At 40.1% G+C, this 12,239-nt stretch overlaps 1 protein-coding gene across 1 annotated transcript; it reads right to left on the reverse strand.

The window, feature by feature from the left end:
* Positions 1–243: 243 nt before the first annotated feature.
* On the reverse strand, positions 244–9,587 carry LOC126998553 (proteasome subunit alpha type-1-like). Its single transcript, XM_050860340.1, has 7 exons — positions 9,481–9,587; positions 7,137–7,196; positions 5,974–6,136; positions 5,592–5,779; positions 4,719–4,928; positions 1,573–1,767; positions 244–424 (listed from the first exon to the last, which is right to left on the reverse strand). Exons 1-7 carry the CDS (start codon positions 9,481–9,483, stop codon positions 401–403), a joined length of 843 nt encoding a protein of 280 aa, XP_050716297.1. The 5' UTR covers positions 9,484–9,587; the 3' UTR covers positions 244–400.
* Positions 9,588–12,239: the final 2,652 nt, after the last annotated feature.

The following is a 12,239-nucleotide window of genomic DNA, read 5'->3' on the forward strand; positions in this document are numbered from 1 at the left end:
ACAGTGTCCAACAAATGAAGGAAAGGCTGGATAAATGTAGATATGGAGACGGGACTATTAGAGCTTAGCTTGGGCCTGCTAGACTACAAATAGGTAAATATACACACACACACATTTCACTATTCACACCCTTTCAATCATTTATACTATTCTTGAGCCTTACCATTACTGGCCACTTGCACCTTCCACTTTTGGGATAGAGTAGAATCCTTCAGTTGATTGTCAGGGTAATTTAAGCATCTGTCTTTTCTATATCTTTATTTGACCAAACAGTACAAGCAGACAATACTTTGCTTTAAGAAACTTTCTTTTGCGAAGTAGCATTAATGTTAAGGACAGCCATTCATCCCTAAATTCCAAGAGATGACGTGTGAAATCATAACATATTTTGGTTTCTTCCTTAATCAGTGTCCATTGAATCACCCTGCAAAGAGAAAAGTTACTGTTAGTGCAGATAAATACTGAAACATTAAGCAAACAAATGACTAAATCTTGAAGATCTTTCTTAAGTCATCCAGTGATTTTTTTTTAGATGAATAAGCTTTCTGTACACAGTTGATATGCAAAAGGTTCCTAAGTTTATCTGAGTACTGATATACTGAGCATATTTACCATAAGTGGATGATAAATGTGTTCACATGCATAACATTCTCAAATACCATCGCACTAGCACACTTATCACCCCTACATGGTTACAAGAAAATTAAAGATTTTAAGAAAAAAAGAAAAAAACTACAGTATGTTATGAAAAAGGTGGAGCTCAATGCATCTCTTCAGTAACTGCAAGGCAGCTTCTCAGAAATTTTAGGCTACTTTGTTTTCCTTTTGTATTGCTAGTAAATGTGAACCATTGAATTATTCTACTACTTTTGCTTGGGGACAGAAGACTACTTTGAGGTGCCTTTCATTTCTCAAAGTTTACTCTACATTTCTATAATGCATTCTGATAACCTTTATAAATGTGAATGTAAATTTCTACTTTACCTGCTGTGCTGGCTGTGGATCCATAATACGAAACCAATAAGAACAAATGATTCAACATGTCAAATGGTATTTAATTATAAATCTATAAGAATGTACTTTCAAATTGTATTCAGAAGTTTTGCATCATCTGTGTCCCTGTTTGATGTCTCAGTGCCTCCAAGGGGCTTGCTGTGATGTCAAAGTCTAACTAAGACATAGCCCTTGCTTCCTGTTCTAGTTATTTGCTCTTTATATCATCCACATTTTCCCTTACTCTATCTTGCTCAGACGAAAATGGTTTCTTCCTCATAAACTAATAATCTAAATGTACTTACAATCCCTTTTAATTTACTAACCCTTCCTTTATTTTTCACTTGACAAAATATTAATTAGATTTTTGTTTAACTTGATAACCCTTCCCTTCTTTTTCACTTGACTAAATATTAATTAGGTTTTGTGTTCCTTTATCAAGTTTTGGCCTTCGGTGATATTTGCATTCAGAATATGCACTTTAAACTTTTCTCTTAAAGGCTTATCATTCTAAAATATTATTGTAGATTATATTGATAAACATTAGCATATCACATGACTACTACACAGACCACTGACCTGATCTCCAGCTGCTGGTGGAGGCGCAGGAGCAGAAGACGAGCCCTCTTCCCCTGTGGAGGCCGGGGCGTCTCGGGTTCCCCCAGTCCCACCCCGCCTTTCCTCCTGGTCCAGACCCTCCAGGTATGGACTGACATCATCATCGTCATAAATGCTCAGCTTATCTCCGTCACCTACAACTGCTATGCTGCAGTTCTGAGGGCAAAAAAGATTAACTTGAAATTTTCATCACGTACATATATACAATGAAACTTTTAACTATACATACACATTCATAACTGCATTTATCTTTTTACAGTAAAAGGGCCAAGGGAAGGCAGTGGCTGCGTGGTCAGAATGTGGGATCAGTGTGCAGGACCCAGATTCACGTTCCACCTGCTGCTATAGGCTGAGAGGGTAGCCAAAAGTTGCCCACATGCAATCCTGATGGCCACCCATCAACACGGATTCAAGCGAAACTCTCTAAAAAGGATCAAGAGAAGCTTTCGGGGGGAGCATGAACCAAGGGAGAATGGCGCCACTATATAAAACACTTGCCTATGCCACTAACGTGCTAGGGCCTACCAACAAGCCCCACCACAAAAGCCTGCCAGTGCTGAAGGTCAAAATATGAAATATGCACACTATATGCTATTGCTAGACAAACAACAGGAAATCAAATTTGAAGTAACAGCCAATTTGGTCCTTGGAACATCTTGTCAATACCTGAAACTAAAGAGGGACATGAAGAGGTGAAAAGACATTTTTTGTTATATTATTGCAGAATCATGGTATTGCTGGAATGATTTCTGACCAAAGGTGACTACTCAGTAAGACAATCTAGATCCTGCATAGTCCCTGAATGCCAAATCTGGGTCATATGGAATGCTATTCAAAAGTTAACCCTTCTCACAATAAGCAATAAGAGACAATCTGGAGTGTGGAGTCAGATGTAAAAAACTCCGACTCTGACTCCACCCTCTCCCCCCTTCCCCTCTTTTGCAGTACTGTGGTAGGCAAATCAAATCCAGCCATATCACACCACATGACACCCAGCTGTATCACACTACACCACACATCACACCCACCTACACACTACATCAACCCCAGCCACACCATACATATTACAACAAGTCACACCATGTCAAACACCACACCCAACAACACCATACACCACATCACACCATGCCACACATCACACCCAACAACACAAAGCCACACTACATGGATCCCACAAAATAACACATCATGCTTAACCACACCATACCACACATCATATCCAACCACACCACATCATATCCAGCAACCCCAAATCACACAGCCACACCAACCCACACATTACACACAACCACACCACATGACATCCAGCTACACCACACCACACATCACATCCAGCCACACTACATCTCACACCACACCCAGGTACACTACACCACACCTTACACTAGAGCACACATTATACCCAGCCACACCATATCACACATCACACCCAGCCACACTACACCACACAACACTCAATCACACCAAACCCAACCACACCACATCACACATCACACCCCATCACACCACACAATACATCATATCCAGTCACACAACACATATCACACCCAGTTACTCCATACCTTACACCATACCCAACCACATTCACCCACACACCACACATCACATCCAGTCACATTACACATTACACCACACCCAGCCACATCTTATAACACATCACACCTAGCTACACCACACCACACACTATCCAGCCACATCAACCAATCTGACACTCATCCACACCATGCCACTCTGCACTACAATAGCTACACCCGGTCAGTTCACACTACACTACAATTACAAATTCAGCCTGACTTTTTTTTGTTTAGCAATGATAGGACATCCAGATCTCAAAAATGACAGGTTGTCTTTAATAGGAGAGGCCTGGCAACCCTATGCTGAACTCTGAGCAGCCTAGCACAGAATCAGTGCTCAGACAAGTGGACAGACAAGTGGAAACACATGCAAGTATCTTAACCCTTTCATCACTAAATGCTCGCAGCGAGGACTATTGTAACTTGCCGGTGGTGCTAAATGCTTGCTGAGAGCGCCAGTCGCACTCATATCAGCCTAGCACGGAAAATCTATGGATGAGTAACTTGTGGATGTTGTTGCCAAATATAGCAGCACTTATGCATAGCTTCACCTATCACCTGACTGATTTTTTGACCAAATAGTTGTAAATTTTGCCATTGGCAAAACTACCCTGCCAGCACCCCATCAAGAGATCTACTCAGTAGTTGCCTCAATATGGCTGACCGTCGTGCACGCACAAATGTACGTCTTTACAGGCAATACCCCCTGAACGTGCTTGTACATTCGCAGGAGAGGCTTACATAACTGAATTTTATAGATCTTGGCCTCCTTTTTCCAATGGTGTTTTTTTGTTTTTTAGCTGTGATGAATAGTTTTTGAGATACAGAGGTTAAAAGAGTGAGCACTAGCGTCACTTGCTGGTGGTGCTAAAAGCTCGCTGCGAGCGCCAGTCGCACTCACAGGCAACACCCCCTGAACATGCCTGTATGTTCGCAGGAGGCTTACACAACTGAATCTTATAGATCTTGGCCTCCTCTTTCTAATGGTGTTTTTTTGTTTTTAGCTGTGATGAATAGTTTTTGAGATACAGAGGTTAAAAGAGACCCCCCTCCCCCCGCTGGACTGCCCGAGTGTGCCTGGGGGGATAGTCTTGCTGCGAGCAATTAGCAATGAAAGGGCTAAAAGAATCATATTTGCTTGATATGGCATATGTTGTTGGGTTCATCTTCCATGACATTGTCAAGTAATTCTTCTCAGTAATTTACAGATTAATCCAAATTTCCACAAAAAAATCCATATGTATTAAATTAATTTTTTGAAAAGTCTTCCCGCAGGAGCTCACACAATACCTTGCCTCTCCCACAAATTTGTGGAAATTTCCTAAAGAGTGGCAACACTGTTACAGCAGTGCAGCCAAGGACTTTATACGAGAATTGATCGTGTAAAGGAGTTGGAGTCGCAGACATTTTAACCAACTCCGACTCTGGCTAAAAGTTGGCAACTCCAACTCCGAATCCACACCTCAGGAGACGATACCAAGTGGAGGAGGCCAATGATCCCGGAAAGCTTGTGGTAAATTGGTGTTACAATACCTTGTTGGTGAGCTCCATGTCATTTGGCAGAGTGTCCCTCAAGGCACGTAGGGCATGTCTTATTAGCTCCTCCCGTGTGGCACTTGGGAACTCATCGAGGTGGCGCTCCAGATAAGTGCGAGCACTCTGTGACCGTGCACCAATTGCCATGGCACGGCAGTCATAATAGTTTGCTGACGGGCAGGTCTGGTAGATGTGGGGCCCATCCTCCTGAAAATAAAATCTTATTTTGAGTATGATATGAATACATTGGTATTATGAGAAATATTAACTACTTTTATAATAGCAGTTGTCATAGTAGTAGCTGATAAATAAATTAATGGAATTTATGCTGTATCATATCAGTGAATGTATGTTATCAAGTTGAGATGAAATGACAAAAAATGTCAATTTGCCACCAAATATTGTAGAAAATACAGGTTAATTAATATACCAGTACTCTTCCAGGTTTTATATGAAAATCTGAAAGGCACACTGGAATAACATCCACTTTAAAAACAATATAATTTTACAGTGTTCCAAGCAAGAGGTCACATCTTCTGATAGGCACACACTACTGGATGTTATATTGTCCATTGCTCTCTTCAACTGAACTGATTACTGTGAGTAAAGTAGACTTCTGAATCTGAATCACAGTAATGAGTGAGGGTTTGAGGAGAGGCAGATACCTGGTTTGTCAAATTCTAATGAGGGATGGGGATTCATCTTTAATAAAGTTTTTCTTAAGCATGTATTTGATTTATTATTACATACAACCTCTGAGTTTATTTGTGAAGTTCAATGCTATGATAAAATATTTTGTTTTTAGCTTCAATCTCTAATAGAAAATATGTGAATCAACTCTACTAATATTAATACATCTAGCCAACTTACATCATATCCAGCTATCAAGAGGCCAACACCATACGGTCTCTTGTCGTACCGCTGAGTAGCTACCTGCATCTTCATACCAACTCGCTCCATTAGCTTGTTAAGGGAGAGGGACTGGTCATGGGCAAAATGTTCATGACGACACTCGGTCCTCATGAACCGAATGAGCACACGGGCATCTGCAGTCAGTCCTGTAAGGTGGAAATAAAATGCTGTTGCAACTTCTTTTGCATGCATTCACTCATTCATTCAAACCTTTTCAAAAACTTTGAATCAAGTTATGTAATGACATGACAGCTATTAAAGAGAAGGAGCAGAAAGGAGGGGAATCAACAAGCATAACTTACATTTGAGAATCAATAATTAATTTGAAAGTATAAGATACCTGAGATGGAAACAGCAATGTGCTCATCAAGGGGCCTGATCTTTTTCTGGTGAGCTGCCAGTTCTGATGAGGCTCTCTTGAGTGCCACCAGCACAGCATGCGTGGAGCTCTTCAAGCCTACTGTGGCTGAGCCCTGCTTCACCGCCTCCATGGCATACTCCACCTGTGTAAGACTGGCATTAGCAATCTAAAACACTATATTTCATGCTTTTGCTGGATGACAGTTGTTAAGTTTCAGGATCTTTACAAGCTTATTTTTTTAATATTTCACCCTATGGTGCCAGTAGGCTGTCTTGGTGGGGCCAGACGGTTGCCCCCAGCCTGTTATGGCACAGGCAAGTGTTTATAATGGCGCCATCTTGCTTGATTCATCCTACCCCCCAGAGCTCATCTTTGATCCTCTCTTTAGAGAGAGAATCTAGAGTCTGGGTTGATAGGTAGTCTTCAGGACAGCATGTGGGTAGTCTTAGGCGACTCAGTGGTGACTGAAAAATAGCAGCTTGTGGCAGTGGGTGGGAGGCAAACCCGTGTCCTCCTGGACACCGCACCCGCATGCTTAACACTCAGCCATTGCTTCCCTGTTTGTGCCTTTTACACGGGATCTTTTTGATAAAAAAGTTGATTGTTTTCAGCAAGTATTCTGCAGTCTGGTACTTATATATGTAATGTTTGCGAATATTTCCTTTTTATTTGCTTGCTACAATTAATACTGTAAAATAATTCTTACAATAAAAGGTACAACCATATAATATCATGATCTCGAAACTTTGATAATAAACATATAAAACCTCAGTCATTCAATGAAATAAATGTAAAAAATAACCTGGTGTAGCAAGCAGACAATAAAAAAGAAAGGAGGAAATAAAGTTGATCTAAATATAATACTCTCATGGCATGCTGAGTAAACAAATGGCAATAAATAATTTGATTGAGAGAATGAATGACAATACTGGGATGCAAAATAAGACCTAAAGTAGACTGAGAAAGAGATAACAAATTAATTATATTTGTCATGACAAGCTGGGAGAGACACAGGACCTGAAAAGGTTAGGAAAAGAACTGTCCTTCACTACTAATAATGGTGTCATGTACAAAGATTCAGATTTGACAAACTTGCCACCACCACAAAACATAATGACATACGTATGGTTGAGTTCACTCACCTGGTGGAGGCGGCCTTGAGGCGACCACACAGTGACATCGTTATCGTACTGATTTCTGAACTGAAAAGAATAAATAAATCCTTATCATTGCCTTGAGCTAGCTTAATAGTATGAATCCCAATTATATTAAAGAAATGCTTTTGAAGAAACATCCCCATTGGCTCACAACACAGCTATTGATCAAAAGGCTCATATGGATTGCAAATCAATACCACATTTCATGACATTACAAAACAACTTGACCAACAAGACACGTGACAAGTTGACACAATTGTTTTAGATTTTCCCAAAGTCCCACAAAGATGACTGACTCATGGAGGTAAATGCATCTACAAGTTCACCTGTCCCACCTTGACAAATGAAACTGTTTATTACTGGTAAGTTATGATGTTTATAATTTATCTGGTAACACTTCCCTGTGGAAATCATTAATTTCCTGAATTTCTTTCACCCTCCCCAAAACTAGTGATTTCTGCAAGAATGTAACATTAATAAAAAAAAAGACATCCAAACTAACCAGAGATAAGTTTCTTTCTCAACATGCAGAAATGAATAAAGAATAAGTATTCAAGGTTTCTAAAGGACACAAGGAGGGCTGGGCTTGACCGCTGCTGAGGTGAGCCACCGCCTCAATCTCCCTAGTGAAAACAGCAGATTATGAAGCACATCGCAAGTATTTATCGAAAGTAGTTAAACTTTAAAAATCTAACAAAGCCTAATATCACCTCCTAACAGGGGGACCTTACCCCTCTTTACCCATCTAATCTTTTAACTTGAAACTTATTAACAAAATGGGGTATCATTCGAGTAAAATCATGTTCTTTTACTCTAGTACAGATGGATACCAGGGATCATAAGGGTAAAGAGACATTTCTTTTTCTTATTTACATTAACCATCTGGCCTCATCACTTAGCTGTCAATATAAGATCTTTGCTGACGACTTAAAAATTTATATGAAGGTTGAGTAATAATATTTCCTCTACAATCAACTGTATAGCTATGGTACTTTCCAGCAAGATATTGATGTACTGAATGGAATGGCAAAATCATGAGATCTTGACCTTCACCCAGACAAATGTGTGGCTCTAAGATTTGGCAGAGATCTCCCTCCTGCTGGCCTTTACGACCAGTACTTCATTAGTGATATTCCTATCCCATTTACCACTCTGAGCAGAGATTTAGGGGTAATGATTGATACTAAACTGAAATTTCATGACCATATTCATTCTGTGGCTTCCAAAGCGGGTGGTGTGGCTTCCAATCTATTGAAATCAACATTATGCCGTTCTCATGATTTTATGATGGCACTGTACACTACTCATGTTCGTCCTCTACTTGAATTCAGCTCAATTGTGTGGAACACTGGCTATATTGGTAACATTACGCTACAAAAGTCAGTCCAGCAAAGGTGGACCAAAAACATAGATGGCCTAGAGAACTTATCCTATGCAGACAGGCTTTCTGCTCTTGATGTTTTTTCTGTTCGCGGGAGGTTATTGAGAGCTAGTTTGATTGAGTGTTGGATGTTCAATTGTGATACTATAACGAAAATATCAGACATGAAAACTGAATCAATGGATATTTGATATTATTTGTGAAAAAGACACTCACTCACTCACTACGATGTTTGAGAATAAGTGCATCGAAGATTATTATTGTGGCTAACATTGTAATTGTTGACGGCCCTCATAGAGCGCTACATCAGCGGTGGAGCAGGGCCTGAAACCTCATCAATGGTAAACGGTAAACGGTTCATAGGGAAAGGTCATCCAGGTAAGAAGTCCAGGTAAGGTGTAACATTGGGGTTCATCTGAGTTTAAGGACACTTCATGCTCAAATGGGTAAAATGACATTTTGCAGATATTAGGGTGAAACTGTAAATTGTCCAAAAAAAAGGCGTGCCACTGGAACGATGTTCCATAGCAAACATTAATACAGTAACAGCACGGCACCTCGGTACCTCCTCCACTCTACGCCACCCTGTGCTTCTCCCTCTACACGGAACACATCTTTGCCACAGCCATTCCACCCACCCGCACCGCCCACCACCACCTGCACACTACGACTCAGGGAGGAAATTAGTCTTAGGGCCACAAAGTTTTAGCTGTCCCGCCAAACAATGCCAGTTCAAGCGTAACTGTAAATGTGAACGAGGGAATCAACCTTCGGCCCACGAAGTTTGAGTTGTCACGCCAGGTCACCAGGGAGACGAAGTTCAAATGTACACCTTGTTACCCCCACAGCATGCACGGAGATGGCTTGGAGAACACTCCCCCTACATCAGAAACCCCTCTTCCCCTTGCTCCCGGGAATATTGAAGGAGTCAGCAGGCCCCGGGCTCACCATGGCGTCAGGAGGCTGTGCAGGCGCCGCGGCTCCACCAAAACACCGCCGGTAATGTTGTCCTGCGCCCGACCCTCGACTTCCTGGCTCACCTTCTTCCCTACAGTAAATTATAAGGCCCCAGTTTGAATTAAAAGTCTTCAGTTCAGGTTAATTTATTCGATGCATAGTTTATGTCATAAAAATTTTGAGTCTTTCGGTGTGTGTGTGAGATGTTTTTTGTTGTCAAGTCGATCATTCGTTTGTGATCTTGATTTACATAGATTTACATAGAAATTCAGACCTACATTAATTTATATTGATCAGGTGGCTCCAAAACTTTGCATTTCTACTTTAGAAAATATTAAGCTGAAGGAAGTGTCGGTCGAGCTTTTAAAGGAGTCAGCCGTGTTGCACTGGACCACTGAATGGGAGCTTAATTATTGCATTCTCGCACTACATTGTTACTGAAGAAAATGTGGGGCAGTCTAAATTTTTTTGTTTACAGTTAATTTTTGTGCCATTATTTGTCGTTCGCAGTGTCATCGATTATAAACAATTTTGATTTGTCCACATTCGTAAAGCCAAGTATTCTAAAACATTCGATTAATTTTCCTCGGAGGCGAAGGTTTGTTGCGCAAGGTATAGATCATTTTTGTTGCCCGACGTTGAACACCTAAATTACCAACGTCCTCGATCTGCATGGTAGGAATCCAAAACAAACCGCATATTCCAAGTGGGGTTTGACTAAACTACTGTAAAGCGGGAGTATTACATATTGTTGTGCTGGAAGCTTCCCCCGGGGCCTTGCTCCCCGCCCCCCTGCTCGCTCCTCCCGAAGTCTTCCAGAGGCCCATAGACCCCGGGGAAAGCTTCTTGTGCTGGAAGCTTCCCCCGGGGTCTATGGGCCTCTGGAAGATTCCGGGAGAATGTTCCAGCACAACAATATTTATTTTGAATAACAAATTTCTCTTTATGAAGCACACCATTCTGTTCACTTTATTTGCTGTGTCAATGCATTGCTATGAGAATTTGAGGTTTAACACGATTTTGACACCCAACCAGCCTGCAGGTCCTCGACGCATTGAACTCTTTTGAGCTTAACGCCACACATTTCGTAATCGAACCTCTTATTTCTTGTTCCAACTTGAGGAACCTGGCAAAAAGGGCATCTTCCATGGTGCACCTATCAAACCAAGGTGAAATTTTATGCATATCATCTTGGAGGCTTTGACTGTCTTCGACAGTGATGATCGAGTTACCAATCTTTGTGTCAATGCCTAGTTGCTTTAATTAATAAAGTAATTCATGGTGCAAAACTTTATGCACCGCCTTCCTCCATTGGGGTATATCCCCAACGAAATACAAAAAAAAAAAAAAAAAAAAAAACTATCAAACACCCTCTGGAAATCAAGATATATAGCTACTATACGTCCAGTGATTTGGTTACGTCATAAACTGAGAAGTGGTCTTTATAAAAGAAAATGTTAGTAGGCTTCATAGGCAGGATCTCTTGTTATGGAATCCTCAATTTGAGTGGCTTTCCAGGTAACTCACAGTTTTGTCTGATCATGCTCTCGACTAGTTTATACCTACTACTGAAGTTAGACTAATGGTCCTGTAAATACCCGGTATTGTTTTTGTCTCCTATCTTAATAATCGGTGTTAGCTACGTACGTTAGCTATTTTCTAATCTGAAGGGACGATGCCTTGTCGCAAGGACATATTAAATACGGTTATGAGAGAGGAGTGTATTTCACTCTTTGTTTCTTTAAGTAGTATAGGATAGCCTATATATATATATATATATATATATATATATATATATATATATATATATATATATATATATATATATATATATATATATATATATATATATATATATACATATATATATATATATATATATATATATATATATATATATATATATATATATATTGTCTGGTCCTGGCTTTTATTTGTTTTAAGGGATTGGAGAGCATTGAGGACTTCATCGGTAGTTATTACAAAGTTAGGTAATCCATGAACGAGATTTACGTTAATGCTATTGTCGTCGCTGTTGGTGGTGGTAGTGGCGGTAAGACGACTGGTACTAAATACCGAGGAAAAATAGTTATTCAACAAGCTCGCAACGCGTTGGTTCTCAAAAATTTATGTTGAAACAAGACATCTCAATTCTTCAAACTTGTTTCTCTACGCGCATTGAAACTAAGGACTTTTAGATTATCTTTTGATTCAGTTGTAGAGATGATTGATTGAGTGTTACTTGCGGTTTTACGATTTACGATTGGTGTTAGCCGTGCTGCAGGACATATAAAATTAAAGTATACAAAGGAAGAAAAATCAAGGTGTAATGAACTACGAAGCGATACAAAGCGTCAGATCGAGATTTATAATGTTACCTATCTATCATCTGTTGATATTTTCATGGTGACTGCTCTTCTCTGAATATGGTAACTGCATTTCTCCATCCCTCCAGCAGCCCAACTGTACAGGACTTTCTGCTCTAGGTAGCTCGATATCATCCTTATGCTGTCAAAATCCCTTAATAGGCAAGAATTAACCACCATCTTAATTCCTTCATCCCTTCTGCTGATAAACTCTGGAACAGCCTTCCTTCATCTGGATTTCCTCCTGCCTACGACTTGAACGCACTTTTTTGCTTTTGCTCACTTTTGCCCTTGAGCTGCTTCCTTTACTGCAATGATGATGATGATGATGACGATAATAATAATGATAATAATAATAATAATAATAATAATAATAATAATAAT

Source organism: Eriocheir sinensis, chromosome 14, assembly GCF_024679095.1.
Source record: "Eriocheir sinensis breed Jianghai 21 chromosome 14, ASM2467909v1, whole genome shotgun sequence".
In the NCBI taxonomy this organism is placed as follows: domain Eukaryota; kingdom Metazoa; phylum Arthropoda; class Malacostraca; order Decapoda; family Varunidae; genus Eriocheir; species Eriocheir sinensis.